The sequence below is a fragment of the Culex pipiens genome, chromosome 3 (assembly GCF_016801865.2).
Source record: "Culex pipiens pallens isolate TS chromosome 3, TS_CPP_V2, whole genome shotgun sequence".
NCBI lineage: Eukaryota > Metazoa > Arthropoda > Insecta > Diptera > Culicidae > Culex > Culex pipiens.
The window spans coordinates 171077158-171098889 of NC_068939.1; the positions used below are offsets into that span (position 1 = coordinate 171077158).

Below are 21732 nucleotides of genomic sequence, written 5' to 3' on the forward strand. Positions count from 1 at the left end.
TTCTGACCAACTTATTAACCTAAAGAGATGATTCAACCAAAATAATAAAAAAAAAGTCTTCACTATCAACGAAGAGCCCAACTTTGACCCGATGAAGATCCTGACTCTCCCCTTACCCCTTTACCGAGAAAACTTTTTCGAAAAACACGTGCTTGTCACAGAGCAGTGGTGCTGCCGACAGGGAAAAAAAAAGCGAAAAGGGGTTTTCGAGGTGCGAAAGTTCAGAGCTTTCAGACATTTATTTATTACGTTCCCGGTGACGACGATGGGGAGAAGGTTGGGGAAATACTTCAACACCCAGATTAAGGGTGGGCGATGTTTGTGTATTTTGAAAGTTTTTTGAAAAATTTACTGTGAAACATAACTGAAAATTCAATTTCAGTTTTGTAAATGCATTAAAATACAGTTTTATTGATCTTAAATTTAGTGTTATGATATCTAACAAGAATAAATAAAATCCTCAGAAATTGTTATAATGAAAGCACAGTAAAATCATTGCAACTAATAATTACAACAATTTTTATCAACGCCAAACTGTGAGTGCCAATTCTCGTCGATGTTTGTGTGTTTGGGTGAGTCGTTTCACCCAGGTCTCAGTGTTCGATAACTTTTTCACCCCCAAAACAAAGTTATGTATCGATCAAGGTATGTCGATAGCAAACAAGTCGAATAAATGATATAATTTCAAAAAACTCTTTAAAAATATATTTTATGGGTCAACAATGAAAAACACTTTTTTGGTTGATGTTTTCACGTGATACTTTGTCGAAGACGCAGCCGATTTAGCGGTCTTCATCACTCAAGTATCGGACTAAAATTCCTATCCACTTCCCCGTGTCTTACCACTGGTCGTGGCCGGCGCCGTGATTGACTAGCATGATAGGGACATTTGAAAGTTGCGAAGTGGTGATGATTGGTTTCCACTCTTCATCTGTGGTCCACGGAGCAATTCTTGGAGGTCCTGGTCAATAACAGAGTAGCAACTACGGGTAGAAACCAATGCTATGCTATGCTGATGTTTATTTCAAAATAAATTAAAAACGTAATTTGAGCTTTCATCAACTTGAGCCGTTTTCAAATGTATTTCCTGAAGGAAAACGTAAGGAAACAAAAGTTGCCAACTTTTCAACACGGCTTTTCCACCCAATTGGAAAATCGAACGGAAGGTTCTGTTCGGGGTTATTTCCTCGATAAACTGATAACAACTGTTTCGAGTGAATGCCAACAGAAGGGGGCATTTGAGAAACTTTTTTTTGCTCTTAAAAACGAATCTTTTCGATGGTTTTGTTGGCTCATCTTTTCAAAGAGTGAGTTTAAATTCAAACTTGACCTTTTGGCCTGATATCCAGCTCTCAGGTCAAAATATCACTAGCAAAGTAGGCGTCATCCGAAATAGGAGTGAGAGCGGAAATTTGATCATTTTTTAGCAACCTTTCGTCATCGCCTACTGGCGCACAGGTATTCCATGCACAGTAAAAGGATAATGGTAATGTTACATCTTAAAATGAGTACCAATTTTTGCTCGAAATTCTGTAATTTTATCTTCTTTACGTGTAAACTTCGAAATTACATCATTTATAGGGTAAATTTACACGGTTTTTACTGTGTTGAAAAGTCACGAGATGAAAGTGCCAAGTTGTGTGTATGTGTTGAAACCGAAAGCAGAAAAAGAAGAACAAAAACACACCTGGCCGGTGTCGATCTGATTGCGACAAGTGTTATTACATTATTGATGGCTTCATTTCCTGCTTTTTTCTTGCTCCCACTTGCTCTCTCTCTTTTACACTATTTTTCAAGTGACACGGAGGTGAAAATGTCCAAAGTGGCGACTGTCGTGTTTGATGTTGTACTTGAAGTGGGAGGTGGAAAAAAAATCTTCAATTTGCGACATGTTTTGCCGTGAAGTGATATTTTCCATTATTGACAGAAGTTGAACTTGTCAATTTGGAACTGATTTTGGAAGGGAGAGCAACATGCTTTATTTGGACAATAAAAACTGTTTCAAAATTTCAGTCAAAATGTTGATTTCGGATATTTTTTAAGCAAACCTCTCAGTAAAAATGTGTTTATCTGCGTCAACATGATAAGATGTAATTTTTACAGTTTTTTGACAGTGCGTTCTTAAAAGACTTTCAAGCAATTTTTCACCTCGATGCACAGAACAATTACAAACTCAACAAATGACATCGTGAGGGAAAAAAGACCATCCAAGCCAGAAAATGTTCATTTTCCACTTGATGCGTCCCTTTTTTTCGACCCCGCAACTTTGCTATCAAAGCATGCCAACGATAAAGTCAACTGGCAACCGTGGCGAGCGCCACTTGGCTGCCAGTTTTACGGAAAATTACGCAAAGCCAAATTGAAGGGACAATGCACTTGTTCTCGACTCGCTTGCTCAGACAATTCTGAGTTTGACATTTAGTCTGGCAATTTGAACAATTTGAAATTTATAACGATGACCATCAAATCCCTCAACGCCTACTTTGTACATAGTTCCGAAAAACATGTGCTATCTTTCCTTCCCGAAACCCTCTGCGCCGGCAACTCCCATAATTCAATCAATGTTTTGAAAAGTTTTTCCGACGGCTGGCAACCCTGCCCGGTTCGTCCAACCCCCGCAAAACCTTCAAAAAAGCCAGCCTGAATCGTGTACCCAAAAAGGGAAAAGTTTACCGGAAAATTCAAATCTCATTTCCACCCTCGGCAAAGGCCTGCTGCGACGGACAAGGCGAAAGGGGTGTTGGACCGACTTTTTTAAGAGCAAAGTTTTCCGAACATTCGCCAGACCACGTGGAGGGAGGTGGCCACAATTCGATTACCGAAAATCCGGTCCAGCTTTTGGGAGACCGCCGGTACAGTTTAGATAACCAGCTTTTATTTGACCAACCCAACATGGACCCACTTCAAGTCGAACAGTGTGGCCAGGAAGAAACAACACTGTCTGATAGTTTTGACATCCGGATTTTGAGGGTAGACTTTTCCGGCAAACAGATTAAGGGTGTTCTTCTGGAAGAATTGAGACAGGAAGAGTGTTTGTAGCAATTGATAAGTTAAGGTATTTTATTTGTCTTCGAAATTAATAAATAAAGAAATCAACCCAACAGCGTTCCCGGAAGTCCAACGACCGTTCCGAGCAGCGTGGTCAACAGTCCGCTCAACGAGCTCACCAGCGTGTTCACCTGGGTCGAAAGGGACGCGGCGACGGTGTTCAGCGCCGTGGTGGCCGTGGACAGTTGGCTGATCAGCGTGCTCGGGACGGTGCTTCCGGCCGCGATGACCGCGCTAAGCTGGCTGTTGGCGGTGTTCAGGGCGGTCTGCACTCCGGCGGCGACGGTGTTCAACCCGCTGGTGAGGGTCGTGGGAAGACTGGTCAGGCCGTTCGAGACGATGCTGGTCAAAGTGGACTGAAGACCGGTGAGCGTAGACTGGAGCTGGGTCAGAGCCGAAGCGGCGGCGCTGGTCAGGGCGTTGCTGGCCAGGGCGGTCTGGATCTGCGTCAGCAGGTTGGTGATCGAGGTCTGGAGCGATGAGGTGGTGGTCTGCAGGGTTGACAGCGCAGTGGACAGCAGGGGAGCTGGAGACGCTGCGGTGGCCTGAGTTTAAGGAAAGACTGGGGTTAGATCGTGGAATTGGGAAATCGTTGAAGTTGGACTTACCGCCATCAGGCAGGCACAGAATCCGACGATCAACAAGGCTTTCATCTTGGCGAGTAGATGCTGTTCAGGGACTTTGAAGCTGAGAACTGATATCGATTGAACATCTGGGGTTAGGTATTTATACCAAAAGTGGAATAGACTTTGATCAACTTCATCACATTTTCAAGAAAACAATTGAACCAGTTGTGTTCTTCCAAATTGCGCGTGCAAGATTTCAGCTGCTTACGTTTGGTCGGTACGTTCTAGAAAGGCGGTCTCATGAAACATACGCTCAATTTTAATTGCAATTAGTCAACTGTCCTTGTGCTGAACGTATGTTTATTTTTTGCTTGTTTTTCACAAATATTTCCGAATAACCGAACCTTCTTCGAAATATCAAGTATTGATAAATGTAACTGTTTCGACATGAAGCGTGTCCAAGTTAAATAAGACCCTCAATATATCCCTCGATTCTGATCAAGATTGGGAAGGGGTAACCCAATGTGAGTTTCAAAATCCCTTGATGGTATTCATGGTATTTCTAGCATTATAGTCCAAAATGCATAAGCCGTTTAGTTTTTCGCATCAGCTGCCAAAACCAAACAATATTTCAGTGACATTTATGTTCAAATGATACATTGAAACGTTCTCTACCACTTGGCAGAGAAATCTAGATTTTTCCAAAAGTGGATATTACACATTTCTACAATGATGGGATTCACGTTAAAAATTGTATTTTTTGAAGATTTATTAATGCTGGCAAATTTCAAAAGAATTTTATCATTCGACAATTGACCCCCGTGGGTTAGACATGTATAAGTCAAACTAAAACGTTAAATATGAACTGTCACCATTTACACGGCGCTCACGCACACTATCAAAGCACACGTTCAGTAATGGGTGTGAGCTTCGTGTAAAAGGGATGTCAAACTAAAAAATCGGATTTTAGGTGTACAAACCCATGGATATCAAAATAATGCTTATGCAAATTGATAAGTTTAAAAATTCAGAGATTTCCGGAATATTATGGATTGCAGAAATGCAACTTTTAGTCCCGGAATACAGTTATCTAAGCCCGATCTCACGCAAACTAGCTTACCATCTGTTTTTGCTGTCAGATCAAATCTATCAGACCAAGACTGTCAGACCACAGAATAAAAAGTAAACATTCTTGGTTTTTGACTTTGATAGCCGGGGTGACTTTGATAGGGTCGAGATTTTTCCGCAAAATGAAGAGTACAATTAAAATACGTACGGAATGGTTTAGAATCATACTGACCGTGGTAGAGAAGTGTTCAAAGTACCTCAAGAAGAACTTTTCATAAAATTTTGAAAAGTTTAAAAAGTTAGTTAACTATAGTTAAGAAAATGTTGATGAAAGTCATTATTTTAAAATTCTCAAAGTGTCATGAATTTTGAATCGTTAAACGGAATGCATTTTCGGATTCATTGGACAATTTTCCACTAGGAGAAGGTTAAATAAGTTTATAAATATTAAATATATGTGTTTTTGAAACACAATTTAAAAAAAACTCCATATTTATAGGCAATTTCAGTTGAACAAATTTCATGTAAAATGTGAAAACTTGTGATTCGTGCTTTGAATTCAGTATTAAATGCAATATAAATCGATAATTTTTTACACAAAACGAGTTTAAAAAAAATTCAGGCAAAATTCCGACTTTTTAACAATTTTACCTAAAATTTAAATGTATTTTGTTAAAAAGCTTATAAACATAGTTAACTAAATAAAAACATTGATTTTTTTTCTTTAAAACTATATCAGCTACTTTAGTGATGGTACATTTAACGTACAAATAAAGTTTGAACATCTTAAATATGATTTTAACAAGAAAAACTATGACTATCAAAGTCACCCCGGAATTTAAACTAAGAATTTTTAACGTAACTATTTTTCTAAACACTATTAAAAAAAATTTATTCCAAAATAGTGCATGGACTTTGTGTGGCCTACCCCAGTACATGTTTTAAAAATGATAATCTTGAGAAAAACCTTACCTGTTGGAAAATATTCCAAAAACAAATTGAAATCCTATCAAGGTGAAAACGAATCAGGAAAAGACAATTTACAACAATTTTTTTTTTTTGCATTTCTTTAACTCTCTTTAAATACTCTTGAAATCAGTTATGCGGATTTGTGTTTTTCCAGTTCCGTTGCAACTTTTGAAACCAAAATCAAATAAGTAAGTATTTTTTTGTTTTTCTGTAGCAGGGATGCCACATTTAGGGAGCCTTCTTTTATTACGTAACGCAGTTGGGGGGGAGGGGGGGTCGACGGCCGTGTTACGCTCCATACATTTTTTTATAAATTTGTATGGAAATTTTGTTACCAATATTTTTTCGTTACGTAATAAAAGAACGCTCCCTTGCAGATTTTTGATACTAAATTTTTAACTTCATGAATAACCCAAGAAATTTTTTTGACTTCTTTTGTAAAAAAAAAAATTTGACAATATAATGTTGCTATCAAGTTAAACTCATTTGCGCTTTGGTGATGTGCCTGAAAATCTGCAAAATCTGGCATGCCTGTAGTCTGTATTTATATATACCCTGAGAATTTTGGCACGAGCCTCGACTCGATTCGGGCTCGATCTCCAGCCAAACTTCTCAGTGGGTAGTCGTACTCAATGTCAGGGTTGCCAGGGCAAATTTGAAAATCATCTTGCCAAATACCGATAAAAAAATCTGGAGAAATCTGGCAGACGAATATGAAGGTCATGAATTAATTCAAAAGTTTGTTTAATCATGGATTCTTGGGTCTGAAAAAGGATGAATTTAGCAAGCGTTCTTTTATTACGTAAAGCAAAAAATCGGATATCCTTCCTCGTAACAAAATTTCATTACAATTTTTTTTAATTGTATGGGACATAACACGGCATCCGACCCCCTTTCCCCCCTCTGTGTTACGTAATAAAAGAATGCTCCCTTACATAAAAATTCAACTCGTGCATTTTAATCAAAAATTCTTCCCAAATGGAGCACTGGTGCTTCGTCGTCGAGCAGATTTTGCTTTTTTCTGCAATATATTCCAGTTAAATCAATCGGAATTCTGAAACGGAATTCAATTCGAATCGTTTACGTATTCCGTTTCAAACGCAACAACCGATACGTACACGGAATCGGTTGTTGCGATCCGAATTGAATTCCGTTTCAGAATTCAGATTGAGTTACATAACTGGGATTTCTTTTGAAGCGAACTGTCAAAAACTGCTAGATGGCGGGTGCTCCATTGTTCAAAAATGCAAAATCTGTCAAAATCTACCATCGCCGAACAAATCGATCAAATCCATAAACATCGCGGACACTTTTTTTGCGAATTCTAGCATCTATTAGGGAGCGTTCTTTTATTGCGTAACGCAGTTGAGGGGGAGGAGGGGTTTGAGGCCGTGTTACGCTCCATACAAAAAAAAATGTATCCCTATCCTGCTCGTTCCTAATGTAAACATCAACTGACGTGAGCAGGATAGACTCTTTGTTTACACTTCGGCTTCGGCCCTTTTACATTGTTTTCCTTGAATTGCTTGGCCATGGCCATGCAACTCCGCTGATCAGGGTTGCCAGGTTGGCAGATAAATCTGCAAATGCGACATTTTGCAAGTGTCCAACAGAATTAAGGTAGACTTGGCACTCTTCCAGACATGTTTCGCAATTTCTTTAGTTTTTAGATTATTTTAAATGAAGTTTCGACCGAAATTATCAATCCAATTACAAAATGCCTATTTGTTGTTATGTTTTTGCAGGCATATTAAATTTTAAGTTCAAATTAAGACTTTTAAAACAAAGGAATGGATTTAATAAATAATGCTTAACTGCCTCTTTGGTCAAACATGCACCAGAACTTTCATTAAATTTAACTCCATTTACTTCGTTGCTGAAGCATTATTTGTGTACTTAATACAACGAATTAATGAACTGAACGATAAAAGGTACAAAATAATCTTTGAAATAGTTCTACAACTTTCAAAGAGAAAAATACTACCAAAAGAATTTCGTCATTGATTGCGTATATTTTCTTTGCTTTCGTAAAGCCATGTTATTTGTTTAGTTCGTCATACTTCGAGAACAATTTGGACGTAAACAATCCAAATCTACTTGAAATGCGTGGGAAATACAATGGGATCAATTGTAACTTACATTGATGAATTGATGACTTTTATAAGAAGAAATTCAGTTCATTTCACACTTGCTATAAATACCAAACCCCAGATGTTCAATCGATATCAGTTCTCAGCTTCATAGTCCCTGAACAGCATCTACTCGCCAAGATGAAAGCCTTGTTGATCGTCGGATTCTGTGCCTGCCTGATGGCGGTAAGTTCAACTCCAACGATTTCCCGATTCCACGGTCTAACCCCAGTCTTTCCTTAAACTCAGGCCACCACAGCATCTCCAGCTCCCCTGCTGTCCACTGCGCTGTCAACCCTGCAAACCACCACCTCATCGCTCCAGACCACGATCACCAACCTGCTGACGCAGATCCAGACCGCCCTGGCCAACAACGCCCTGACCAGCGCCGCCGCTTCGGCTCTGACCCAGCTCCAGTCTACGCTCACCGGTCTTCAGTCCACTTTGACCAGCATCGTCTCGAACGGCCTAACCAGTCTTCCCACGACCCTCACCAGCGGGTTGAACACCGTCGCCGCCGGAGTGCAGACCGCCCTGAACACCGCCAACACCCAGCTTAGCGCGGTCATCGCCGCCGGAAGCACCGTCCCGAGCACGCTGATCAGCCAACTGTCCACGGCCACCACGGCGCTGAACACCGTGGCCGGGTCCCTGTCGACCCAGGTGAACACGCTGGTGAGCTCGTTGAGCGGACTGTTGACCACGCTGCTCGGAACGGTCGTCGGACTTCCGGGAACGCTGTTGGGTTGAGCCGATTGACAAGATTTGCATGGAATATTTATTTTTTGAGTCAAATAAAAAAGCTTGTACTAAAATAAAAGTTGATGAACAGCTTTACCAGCTTGAACCGGATTTAATCCTAGCCGGCTTCCCAACCACGGATATCCCATATCCTAGGTTATGGACCAAATACTCACCCTTGCCGGCGGATCATCTCGCTCCCATGAAACCCAAGCCCGGCCACATAAATATCCCGGACCGGCACACGGACATCAAATTTTTAATTAAAAAATGTTTCTCCACACTGCGCGTTACATACACAGACACACACCGACCGACAACACTACACTTCCGATCCCCTTCGAAAAGCACAATTTCCCGTCCACAGCACTATCTGGATGTGCCAAAACCAGCTGGTGTATATTCCACAATCCGTCGTGCCTTCTCCTTTCCCCGCGCTCATCGACGCCCTTGTTCCGGCTTTTATTGAACAACCACAAAATCCAACCGCGCTGGCAACACTGTAACTTTGTTCTGTCGTCGTTTTTTATTATTTCTAGGTTAGTTCCGCGGCGTAACAAACGCACCGACACCGAGTCCACCTCAATCAAGTTTCCATGTTGCTGCCCTCACACTTCCGACACATTTCGGGTGTTGTTCCCCCACGAGGACACATCCATCCGGAACGGTGATTAACGTACGGTGGCCACTTGCCCGTCCTAGAGACAACACAACGTACACAACACTGCTCTTTGCCTTCTCCTCCTCTTTTTTTATGCTATCGTTTTATGCTTCATTTCTCTTTATTCATCACCAGCATCATCATCATCAGCGTCGTCATTGTTGGCATCCTTGTCGTATCGTCACGGGTGAATTCCGGCGCCCCCATCCGGCCAAATCGCGCGCACTCACGTGGTCCTCCCACACGAGTGCATCCCGCGCTCACCAACCCCCTACACCCCTAAAACATCCGAGTAGGCCGCGACTTCGCGCGCGCGCTTTTTTTTTCGCAGAGCACCCTCGAGAAGTTCAACCGAAACGGCGGTGGCAGCAGCAGGCCATGACGGACTCTTCGAAGACAACTGTCAACTCAACACGGGCTTCGCGTTCGACACGCTTGACGGATGCTGGGAAACTGAAATCATCGCGGCTGGCGGCCGCTTTTGGGGCGTCCAGCAGTCTGGCCGGTCCGTTCCGAAGGGAACTCTCGGGAAAGGTTCGGGACCGATTCGGAGGGGCATGCGCTGTTTTGAGGGGGACCAATTCGGGGTGAATTTCGCCCCGGAAGGGATTTGGGATGAACGACGGCGTCGTCGGGTGATTGTTGATTTTTGGACGTGAGGTAAACAATCTGGTACGGGTGGTCGTGGAAATTGGACGGAATGGGCTATCAGCGAGAACGAACACGTGGATGGGATGTTAGAGGTGTTGAAAGGTCGGACAGATAACGCATGTGAACTTTTTTTCAAGTCTATCTTCTACTTACCCAAGTGAAACGGGTTTGTTTCACTGTTCTATTGGTAACGAGCTGTTTTAGTCTAATCTAATCTAATCTAATCAGACCCTAGCGCAGCCAATCTTTCGAAGGGATCCTGGAGAGTGCCTTAGGTTAGTTGACGCCTAGCACTCGTCTTGTCATTTATTAACATGTGTAGTGCGCCATTGCATTAGAATGCATTGAAACATCACAAGCGTTAAAGCGGCCAGGCCTACTGCGTAAAGCCGTATCGCAGAGATGACTCGTAATTGGGTTGAGTTTGAGCACTAAGTGTTCGAACAACAACACAATTGTGAATCGACAGGGGAGGAAGAAGCGTGGGGACACACCACCATACGCTCCGAGATTTTGGTTATATTCGTTGGGAGCACCATGCTAAGAAGGTTTGGTACTCCGGGACCCTCTGGGATGGGACATTGTATTTCCACGAATGCCCTGGACACTATTTTGCCGTGGTTATAGCGCCACAACTCGCTATCTACAACAGTATTCCTAATTCCAGTCCACGCTCACCAAGACGTCATGGCCTAGTGGTTAGCATTTTTGCTTACCAATCCAAAGGACGGAGGATCGAACCCCGCCTCGAACGACTTTGATTTTTCGTTCATATTCATAATTTCAAATTTATGTGTTCTTAACTTTCTCGTTGGGAGCAGATGGGAATCAAACCCAGAACCATTCGCTTACAAAGCGAACACCGTAACCAGTCAGCCACGGCCGCTCCTGTATTGGTAACGACCTGTTTTAGGAACAAAAACTCGCAATTTTTGAGCCATAGAAAAAAAACGTATTTGTAATCGAAAAGTACCTTACAGCAATTTTGATAAAGTGCACTATTACACCGTTTTGAAAAGTTAGTTTTGATCCCAAAATTTTCTAAATATTTTTTCGAAGTGATTGTAAATTTTCAGAATTGGGTCCTAAAATGAAGCTTAGATTGCTGATATTATTGTTTACAGCGATAAAGCTTATTTTTCTGAGTACAATGACCCTTTGTACGACCACATAGAGTTTAAAATGGATTTTTAAATCAATTTTGAAAAATTAACCTCGCGGTCCTTCTTGACAGAAAAGCTCCTACTTGACAGCTTGACAGCAGACCAAGGGGACCATAGTTGATCCATCGAAAAAATGTTGTCTAGTCAAACAAAATTTTCGCATTAAGTACGGTATGCTGATCGGAAGGAACGCGGTCAAGAAATGTTGCGTGTTCTTTTCGTGACCCCCCCAAGAAAAGTTGACAGTTCGGTATGAGCGCGATTGACGGTGTGCGCGCTTGAGGTTGTTTCGAGGAAAAAATAAAAAGATTAAAAATATTCAAAACTTAAAATTAAATAGATTAAAAATGTTTATTCAAAAACTTTTAACAACAATTATAAACAAAATTAAGAAATCAATAAATAAAAGCAAATTTAGAAATTCTTAAATTCTAAAACAAGAAAAACTGAAATTAAAAAACTATGTAATTATGAAATAAGGAAATGAAAAAATTAGGAAATTAGGAAACAAGGGAATTAGGAAATTTGGAAATTATGATATTAGTAAATTAGTAAAAAAAAAGAAAATAAAGAAAATTAGGAAATTATGAAATTATGAAACAAGGAAATAAAGAAATTAGAAAATTAATATGTAAGGAAATTAGGATGTTAGGAAATAAGGAAATTTTTTAAATTAGGAAACTAGGAAATTAGGAAGTTAGAAAGTTAGGAAATTAAATTAGGATATTAGGAAGTGAGGAAGTTAGGAAATTGGGAAATTAGGATATCAGGAAACTAGGAAATTAGGAAGTTAGGAAATAAGGAAGTTAGGAAGTTAGGAAATTAGGAAGTTAGGAAATTAGGAAGTTAGGAAATTAGGAAACTAGGAAATTAGGAGTTTAGAAAGTTAGGAAGTTAAGAAATTATGAAATTAATATGTTAGGAAATTAGGAAGCTAGGAAATTAGGAAATTATGAAATAAGGAAAATAGGAAATTCAGAAATAAGAAATTCGTGAAATTAGGAAAATAATATGTTAGGAAATTAGGAAGTTAGGAAATTAGGAAGTTAGGAAATTTGGAAATTTGGAAATTAGGAAATTAGGAAATTAGGAAGTTAGTTAATTAGAATATAAGGAAGTGTGGTAGTTAGGAAATTAGGAAATTGGGAAATTAGGATATCAGGAAACTAGGAAATTAGGAAATTAAGAAGTTAGGAAATTAAGAAGTTAGGAAATTAGGAAATCAGGAAATTACGAAGTTAGGAAATTAGGAAACTAGGAAATTAGGAGTTTAGGAAGTTAAGAAATCAGGAAATTTGGAAGTATGGAAATTAGGAAATAAGGAAATTAGGCTATTCGGAAATTAGGAAGTTAGGAAATTTGGAAATTATAAAATAAGGCTGGTACAAATGTTTAATTTTTTTCTGGAATTCTTAAATTTTTAAATCCCTAAATTCTTAAATTCTTAAATCCTTAAATTCTTAAATTCAGGAATTCTTAAATTCTTAAATTCTTAAATTCTTAAATTCTTAAATTCTTAAATTCTTAAATTCTTAAATTCTTAAATTCTTAAATTCTTAAATTCTTAAATTCTTAAATTCTTAAATTCTAAAATTCTTAAATTCTTAAATTCTTAAATTCTTAAATTCTTAAATTCTTAAATTCTTAAATTCTTAAATTCTTAAATTCTTAAATTCTTAAATTCTTAAATTCTTAAATTCTTAAATTCTTAAATTCTTAAATTCTTAAATTCTTAAATTCTTAAATTCTTAAATTCTTAAATTCTTAAATTCTTAAATTCTTAAATTCTTAAATTCTTAAATTCTTAAATTCTTAAATTCTTAAATTCTTAAATTCTTAAATTCTTAAATTCTTAAATTCTTAAATTCTTAAATTCTTAAATTCTTAAATTCTTAAATTCTTAAATTCTTAAATTCTTAAATTCTTAAATTCTTAAATTCTTAAATTCTTAAATTCTTAAATTCTTAAATTCTTAAATTCTTAAATTCTTAAATTCTTAAATTCTTAAATTCTTAAATTCTTAAATTCTTAAATTCTTAAATTCTTAAATTCTTAAATTCTTAAATTCTTAAATTCTTAAATTCTTAAATTCTTAAATTCTTAAATTCTAAAATTCTTAAATTCTTAAATTCTTAAATTCTTAAATTCTTAAATTCTTAAATTCTTAAATTCTTAAATTCTTAAATTCTTAAATTCTTAAATTCTTAAATTCTTAAATTCTTAAATTCTTAAATTCTTAAATTCTTAAATTCTTAAATTCTTAAATTCTTAAATTCTTAAATTCTTAAATTCTTAAATTCTTAAATTCTTAAATTCTTAAATTCTTAAATTCTTAAATTCTTAAATTCTTAAATTCTTAAATTCTTAAATTCTTAAATTCTTACATTCTTAAATTCTTAAATTCTTAAATTCTTAAATTCTTAAATTCTTAAATTCTTAAATTCTTAAATTCTAAAATTCTTAAATTCTTATATTCTTAAATTCTTAAATTCTTAAATTCTTAAATTCTTAAATTCTTAAATTCTTAAATTCTTAAATTCTTAAATTCTTAAATTCTTAAATTCTTAAATTCTTAAATTCTTAAATTCTTAAATTCTTAAATTCTTAAATTCTTAAATTCTTAAATTCTTAAATTCTTAAATTCTTAAATTCTTAAATTCTTAAATTCTTAAATTCTTAAATTCTTAAATTCTTAAATTTTATTTTTTTAAAATTTTTTTAAATTTCTTTATTCTTAAATTTTCATTCTGGATTTTTTAATTTTGGAAGAAATAGAGTTTTTGATTGTTAAAATTTCGAGGTTTTCGTAAATTTGTATTTACGAATTTCTATATTTACGATTTTTAAAACTGTTGGAATTTCGACTTGTACATTCGTTTCGAATTTTAACATTTTTGATCTATGGAATTTATAAAAACGTTAAAAATTAAAACTATTATTCAACTCTGCATATTTTTTATTTTGATTTTCCAAATTTCAGATTTTTGTTGAAATTTTCTTTATTATTAAAAAAAATGTTATTTGAAATTTCTGGAATGTTTGTTTTTTTCATATTTTTGAATTTGTTGTTTGGTTGGATTTAAAAATTTCAGATTATTATTGTATTTTCAGTAAGAACATAGATATTTGTATGATTATTGTCAAGTTTAATTTCACTCTGATTTACTTCATTTTGGTCCCGCGAGTGTGGATAAATCGGACAGTGCAGGGGACTCATAATCCAGAGGTAGCTGGTTGGTACTAGCAATAAATTGTTGGTGACACGATGGCCGACATCTATAAAGACAATTTTTTTTTTTGCTCCATTTCGACCGAAAAACTAAATCTGTCCTTTTAGTTTCAATACTCTGCTTTTTGAGATTCGGCGGGAATTTTAAATATTATTATCTCCAATACAAAATTATAAAAAACGTTTGTAATTATCAGTCGCATTCAAAAAGAAAAATTACAATTCTTTGATTTTTTCATCAAAACATATTACAAACAAGCACCGCGCGAAGAAACGTCAAACGCAATCTTTCCGTTTCTGTTACTTTTCAGCTGCGTACCGCTTAAGAAAAATCTTTTCGTGACCCTTTCCTTGACCGTTTCTTGGGCGTTTTTTTGTATGGAGTTTTGCGTTCCTTCCCATCTGCGTATCAGCCTTTAAAATGAAAAAAAGTGATCAGAAATGGTTTTTAATCGCGTTTTTTACCGTTGTACATAAAAATTTACATAGGGCTTTAGTACCCAATTGACCAGTATTGCAAATCTCTGAGACTTCGGACAACGATATTTTTTTTTGTTTTGTTTTTTTTTTAAATTTGGATGAAACTTTTGGAGTATACTTTTTTATGATCAAAAAAGTAATTTAGTTCGTCCATACAAGTTTTCCTACAATGTTGGCAGCTGTTCAAAACAAGGCTATTCGAGTATAAGTAGGGTAGAGTAGTCATCAATGAGACACGGGGAACAATGATAAAATAGCTCTCACAAGTCGTAGTTTCAACCAATCAGGCTCATATTTGGGGGAAAGGTATGTCTACGGGATACACGTCTGCCATATTAGTGGCTTTGATTATGGACGCTCCCTTGAAAAGTTATTCATAAGTGTTTGATTCTGGGGTGTAAAAGTAAATTATGGACAAAAAATACTTTTTCGCTCGTAGGCTGCCATTTACACCAAAACTAATATTTCTTCAAATTTCTTTCGACGTTCCATAGGGATTGAGTTGGGCTACAATGTCCTTTCAGTAGATTTGACCAAAATTTAGAATATACCCAGAATCCAGGGCTGTCTCATTGTTCCCCACTCATGTTAGCCCATGGGTAACAATGAGACACTTTGATTTTTCTTCATTTAACATTTCAAAATCCATGTAAATCTTTCAAAACATGAATTGAAAGTGATTTTTGGCATATTTATAGTGTTTTAACTTCATTTAACCAGACATTCAAAGTTATTTGGTATAAATATATGGATTTTACAAAATTTAAATACTTTTTAGTATAACTTTTGTTAATTAAAGTTTCATGTTGGCAAAATTGCTCTAAAATGTTCAAGGCAAGTTACCTGTAATGCAACAATGCAAAAACATGATGTTTTACTAGAAAAATATTGATTTTCGTAGAGTGTCTCATTGTTCCCCAGCTGTCTCATTGTTCCTGCCAAGTGCGTCTACAATGAGACAGTTGAATAACTCTGGCTGTAGATGTCGGATCGATCTCATATTTTGGTCAATGTTTGAACACACTAAAAGAAATAAAATGCAACAAAAAGCTCATTAAAACATGCTGATGAAAAAATTAGAAAAATCGTTGAAAGTTGAAAACCAAAAGTGTCTCATTGATGACTACCCTACCCTATGTGTTTTATAAGTTCAAAATATTCATGCAAATTCGACATAATACCAAAACATGCCACTAAATAGCCAATATTTTACGTAAAACTCAAAGTATCATGTTCAAATTTTACCCAGAAATACTTTGGGATGTTGTCCACATATGTTAAAGACGGTTTTTTGAAAAACATCTTAGAATTCGAGAAATAAATATTTTCCCAAAAATATTGGATTTGCTGCCCGATAGCCTTAACAACTGATTTTCTGATCGATTTGGTGTCTTGGGCAAAGTTGCTTAGGACATTTCGTAAAAAATAGGTATACTCTTGTTTGAAAAAAAAATATAAACATTTCAATATCGTGCTCTATTTTGGAGTTACATATTTCCACTAAAAAAAATTTATTGATTACGTGACATTCCTCAAAATATTATTTTCGAAGAGATCAAAAAAATTCCTATAAATTTGCTTCAAAGATTTTGAAAACTGAAACATTGGCAATGAATCGTATCAAAAAGTGGTCAAATACAATTTTGTAGGAAATTCTACGAGCTTTCTGTCCAATTTCCCATCAGTTTGCCAAATACAACAATATTGTTTTGTTTTGAACGATGAATTTACTAAACACATGAATGTTTGACATAAAATTCCATTAAATAAGCGTTTTTCGGAATTGCAAAAAATGTTGTAAGCAACTCGTTGCAAAACTTGATTTTTTCAGCACTCGTCGTATTTATCCAACTCGGTGAACCTCGTTGGATAAATGTACAACTCGTGCTGAAAAAATCTTCTTTTTGCAACTTGTTGCATAAACTACTATTTCGATACTAGTGCTGAAAAGTTCAACTTTTCAGCACCCATTTCAGTGCTGAAAAGTAGAACTTTTCAGCACTGTTATTGAAAGGTATTAATTTTCCATTCTGTTATTTTTGGTAGGGAAAAGTAGGCCGTTTCGTTTCTCCAGAAGGGCAGGAAAAGTTGACAATTTCACAGTGGAATTGCAAAAAAAAAATACTCTCCCGTATTTCAACAAACTTCGAAATTGATGTGTTGGACTTCGGATAATCAAGTCTGGACCTAGGGTTAGACTGTATTAAAAGAAGTTTGAACATTAAAAAAAAGTGGAACAAGTTGACAATGTTAAAAAAGGTTGTATCGTTTTTTTTTTTTTATATACAGTCCAGACTCGATTATCTGAAGTCCAACACATTAATTTCGAATGTTGTTGAAATACGGGAGAGTATTTTTTTGTATTTGGTAAACTTATGGGAAATTGGACGAGAATTCTGGTAAAAAAAGTTTCGATAATCCAAAGTTTGATTATCCGAACTTCGAATAATCAAATCACGAACAAAAATTAAAAAAAAAATCGTATTTTTTATTCTCTTACTTTAAACATCAAATTCGAGTTCTGTGACCCCATTTTAGTAAAAATTAATTAAAAGATGCATTTATTCAATATTTTATCATGGCCATTTAGGCCGCCATCTTGGATTTAAAAATTCTAAATACTTTTAAAGTAGTTAATGGGTCAAAATAAAGCTCAACAACCAAAAATAAGACGGCGAAAAAAATAATCGTGATTCGATTATCCGATGTGAAATTTTGCCAAGGCTTCGGATAATCGAGTCTGGACTGTATAGGCTAGTACGCAGATCGGAAGGAAAGGGGTCAAGAAACAGTTTTACGAACAGCAGAACAAAGGAGAGGGAGCGATTTCTTGGGGCTTTTCTTCACCCTCTCTGGCTTGCTTTAGCTGCTGCCCATTTGATTTTTTTCTTGACCGGTTCCTTCCGAAGTGCATATACCGCTTGAAGTGTAAAAAAATTAAGTTGGTTAAAACTCCAAGAAGACTTGAAGAATTAAAATATTACAAAATTGATTCAAAAAAATAATGGTCTATTCGTCGGTCTAGTCTGGAGTTTTTTTAAGAGACCTAAAAACCAATTAATTTTTGCTTTTTGCGCGATAAGAATATTTGTGAGGTGTTAACCTACAAAGCAAAAAAAATAAATTTAACTAACCGGATCTTTTCTGAAAATAACTTTAGCAGTACCTATATCAAAAACTTTCTCAAGTGCCATCTATTTTCAGCTTGGTTTGCACAAACCTTCTCTGCAAGCGCCTAAATGCAGGCAGCACTCCAAACTCTCGCAACTCTGAAGGGCGCGTTCGTTCCATTTTCCCCTGCGTTCCCCTCCCTAGAAGGAACTGTCAAAATTGCATGAGCTGTCGCGCACCGTAAAAAAAGGTAATCAAAGCGAGAAAATTCGATATCAGTGGGAGGTGGTTTTTGAGCCTGAATTTCCTTTCAAATTTCCACCGCAAAATCAGGTGAGATTGATTGAATTTGTTTGCGGCGTGATTTCCCTAATCCCGTGTCTTCGATTGCAGCAGCACCCCCTTTTACGATGGCCGCGACGCTCAAGCCCTACCTGACGGCCGTCCGTCACACCCTGACCGCGGCGATGTGTTTGACCAACTTTTCCTCGCAGGTCGTCGAACGGCACAACAAGCCGGAGGTCGAGGTGCGGTCCAGCAAGGAGCTGCTGCTGACGCCGGTGGTCATTTCGCGCAACGAGAAGGAACGCGTCCTGATCGAAACGTCGGTCAACTCGGTCCGGATCAGCATCGCCGTCAAGCAGGCCGACGAGATCGAGAAGATCCTGTGCCACAAGTTCACCCGGTTCATGATGATGCGGGCGGAGAACTTTATCATCCTGCGGCGGAAACCGATCGAGGGCTACGACATTAGCTTCCTGATTACGAACTTTCACACGGAGCAGATGTACAAGCACAAGCTGGTCGACTTTGTAATTCACTTTATGGAGGAGATTGATAAGGAAATCAGCGAAATGAAGCTGGCGGTCAACGCGCGCGCCCGTATCTGTTCGGAGGAGTTCCTGAAGCGGTTCTAAGGGGTGCCGTGGGTGGGAAAGGCGCGCATTTATTCAACGAGAGCAATTTATTTTGGAATTCCAACGTGTTTTTTTTTATCGTGAAAGGTAAGTTTGTCTCAAAACTATGACTCATCAGCGATTAATCCCCTTCCTTTACGGAACAGTTATGTTCTTCTTTATTTTAGGATCTAATAGTAGAGCAAAGATTCCGAGCAATCGGAGGTGGAACGAATAAGCTAAGGCTAAACAAAAAAAAAATCAACAACCCTTTCTAGAAGACAAGTTTCAAGTATTACAGTTACTACGAATTAAAGTGTATCCGATTAATCATGAGCCAAATGTAAGTACGTTAGATTAACCCTTCTTCAAACAGCAGCGTCATAGACTTTATTCGATTGAGAAATGTCCTTGAAGGTTAACTCTTTGATTAGTAACAGTGAATTTAGTAATTCTATCAGAATCGGTGATTTTCATTCAAGTAGCATAAATACCATTATGATTTGTCCAAATTTCCGTAGAGTCTCGATCAATCAATAGTGAAATTATATCGGACTAAGTTCGTTGATCTGTTGAACTAACGGTTGTCGGATTATGATTGTATCGACCATTGTTGTGAATCGAGGATCTACTGGAATTCTGACGATCAAATGGTCGTCTTTTTTTGAATTCACGACTTGTAAAATACCAACTGTTATTCATTTTTTTTTAAAGAAGCCAGACAGGTTTTACAAGAAACTTTTTTTTGGCTATTAATTAAAATGTCGGGGATTTGAGATAAGAGTAGCTTTCGGATAGCTTGCTTTAAATCTTGTATTCAATTCAAGTTAGGTAGTTTTCCGCAAATGAAAATTTGGACTTATATGAATAATTGAATATTTTGGACTTATGAATAACACACAACTGTGCATTTATTCTAGAGTCAGATCCATACAGCGTCAGTGTTTATTTGGTCGAAGTGTACTAATTCATTGGCAGATCTGATTCTAGTTGTAATGTGCGACAAGGCTACTGACGGACGTTACAGGACGAGGGCCCAGTTTAGAGGTTTCGACATCAACGATGTGCAGCTGGATCACCCAACCAAAAAAAAAAAAATCCTAACATTCTTAAATTCGTAAATAATTTATTAATTATTCAACAGTTTAAAAACACAAGAATATAAATACTCAAAAATTCAAACATATCTAGAGTTTTTTTTTTTTTTTTTGAAAACGTCCAATAAACTATTGTGTTTCAAAAAATGTCTAGATATAAAAACTCACAAGTGAGCAACTCTCTACGAAATCGGCCGATTTCGACCATTTTTATTTTTTTGTATTTTTTGATTTGACTCAAACTTTGTGGGGGCCTTCCCTATGACCAAATAAGCTATTTTGTGTCATTGGTTCACCCATACAAGTCTCCATACAATTTTGGCTGCTGTCCATACAAAAATGGTATGTAAATATTCAAACAGCTGTAACTTTTGAGTGAATTTTCTGATCAATTTGGTGTCTTGGGCAAAGTTGTAGGTATTGTTGAGGACAATTGAGAAAAAAATAGGTACACGGAAAAAAAATTGCAGATTTTTTTATCAACTTTTTTTTCACTAAAACTCAATTTCCCAAAATACGTATTTTTTGATTTTCGAGATTTTTTGATATGTTTTAGGGGACTAAAATCCGCAACTTTTGAGCTATAGAGAAACATGGTCAAAAAATCTGCCGCCAAGTTATGAATTTTTGAAAAATAGTGATTTTTTGAAAAAAATCCAAATTTCATGCAAAAACAAATTTGAAGTTATTTTTTAATGCAAAATTGAATTTGCAATCGAAAACTACTTTACAATTTTTTTGATAAAGGGCTTCGTTTTCAAGATATAAGCACCGAAAGTTTGATTTTAGCAAAATATTTGCAGTTTTTCGATTTTTAAAAATAGTGACCATGAGCGACCATTTCTAAAAATATTTTTTTTGAAAAGTTCAGAAAATTTGCTATAAAATTGTCTAAGAGACATTGAAGATTGTAACTCGGGTTGCTGAGATACAGCCGCTTTAAGAAAAAGAAACACGAAAATAGAAGTTTTCTATGTCTCACCAAAACAACCCACCATTTTCTAATGTCGATATCTCAGCAACTAATGGTCCGATTTTCAATGTTAAAACATGAAACATTCGTGAAATTTTCCGATCTTTTCGAAAAAAATATTTTGAAAAAAATTAAATCAAGACTAACATTTTAAATGGGCGTAATATTCAATGTTTGGCCCTTTTAAAATGTTAGTCTTGATTTAATTTTTTTCAAAATATTTTTTTCGAAAAGATCGGAAAATTTCACGGATGTTTCATGTATTAACATTGAAAATCTGACCATTAGTTGCTGAGATATCGACATTAGAAAATGGTGGGTTGTTTTGGAGAGACTTAGAAAACTTCTATTTTCGTGTTTCTTTTTCTTAAAGCGGCTGTATCTCAGCAACCCGAGTTACAATCTTCAATGTCTCTTAGACAATTTTATAGCAAATTTTCTGAACTTTTCAAAAAAAATATTTTTAGAAATGGTCGCTCATGGTCACTATTTTTAAAAATCGAAAAACTGCAAATATTTTGCTAAAATCAAACTTTCGGTGGCTATATCTTGAAAACGAAGCCCTTTATCAAAAAAATTGTAAAGTAGTTTTCGATTGCAAATTCAATTTTGCATTAAAAATTGATTTCAAATTTGTTTTAGCATGAAATTTGGATTTTTTCCAAAAATCACTATTTTTTCAAAAATTCATAACTTGGCGGCAGATTTTTTGACCATGTTTCTCTATAGCTCAAAAGTTGCGGATTTTAGTCCCCTAAAACATATCAAAAAATCTCAAAAATCAAAAAATACGTATTTTGGGAAATTGAGTTTTAGTGAAAAAAAAGTTGATAAAAAAATCTGCAAATTTTTTTTTCCGTGTACATATTTTTTTCTCAATTGTCCTCAACAATACCTACAACTTTGCCGAAGACACCAAATTGATCAGAAAATTCACTCAAAAGTTACAG

At 36.2% G+C, this 21732-nt stretch overlaps 4 protein-coding genes across 5 annotated transcripts in view; 2 read left to right on the forward strand and 2 right to left on the reverse strand.

Moving 5' to 3' along the window:
- Nucleotides 1-9570, reverse strand: part of LOC120423779 (lachesin-like) — a 115202-nt gene extending 105632 nt beyond the window's left edge. The window contains exon 1 of the mRNA XM_039587701.2: nt 8698-9570. The gene's annotated coding sequence lies outside the window, so the exon portion shown is untranslated. The remainder of the gene's footprint in view (nt 1-8697) is intronic.
- On the reverse strand, nt 3031-3812 carry LOC120423797 (uncharacterized). Its single transcript, XM_039587718.2, has 2 exons — nt 3657-3812; nt 3031-3593 (listed from the first exon to the last, which is right to left on the reverse strand). Exons 1-2 carry the CDS (start codon nt 3699-3701, stop codon nt 3093-3095), a joined length of 546 nt encoding a protein of 181 aa, XP_039443652.1. The 5' UTR covers nt 3702-3812; the 3' UTR covers nt 3031-3092.
- LOC120423789 (hepatitis A virus cellular receptor 1-like) lies at nt 7823-8617 on the forward strand. Its single transcript, XM_039587709.2, has 2 exons — nt 7823-7966; nt 8030-8617. Exons 1-2 carry the CDS (start codon nt 7922-7924, stop codon nt 8528-8530), a joined length of 546 nt encoding a protein of 181 aa, XP_039443643.1. The 5' UTR covers nt 7823-7921; the 3' UTR covers nt 8531-8617.
- An 8446-nt stretch (nt 9571-18016) lies between the features above and the next one.
- On the forward strand, nt 18017-19085 carry LOC120423737 (actin-related protein 2/3 complex subunit 4). 2 transcript variants are annotated; one of them, XM_039587658.2, is made up of 3 exons: nt 18017-18149; nt 18213-18820; nt 18880-19085. In XM_039587658.2, the coding sequence occupies exon 2, from the start codon at nt 18227-18229 to the stop codon at nt 18731-18733; it is 507 nt and encodes a 168-aa protein (XP_039443592.1). In that variant the 5' UTR covers nt 18017-18149; nt 18213-18226; the 3' UTR covers nt 18734-18820; nt 18880-19085. The 2 variants fall into 2 exon arrangements, with proteins under 2 accessions (XP_039443592.1, XP_039443585.1); XM_039587651.2 differs by having other exon boundaries at nt 18023-18149; nt 18210-18820.
- Nucleotides 19086-21732: the final 2647 nt, after the last annotated feature.

Excerpts from the sequence above, each read along its gene's own strand:
- LOC120423797 (XM_039587718.2), bottom strand. The coding sequence starts at position 3,701 with ATGAAAGCCTTGTTGATCGTCGGATTCTGTGCCTGCCTGATGGCG. Across the intron at positions 3,594-3,656 it reads TCTGTGCCTGCCTGATGGCG|GCCACCGCAGCGTCTCCAGC; the intron begins GTAAGTCCAACT and ends CCTTAAACTCAG.
- LOC120423789 (XM_039587709.2), top strand. The coding sequence starts at position 7,922 with ATGAAAGCCTTGTTGATCGTCGGATTCTGTGCCTGCCTGATGGCG. Across the intron at positions 7,967-8,029 it reads TCTGTGCCTGCCTGATGGCG|GCCACCACAGCATCTCCAGC; the intron begins GTAAGTTCAACT and ends CCTTAAACTCAG.
- LOC120423737 (XM_039587658.2), top strand. The coding sequence starts at position 18,227 with ATGGCCGCGACGCTCAAGCCCTACCTGACGGCCGTCCGTCACACCCTG.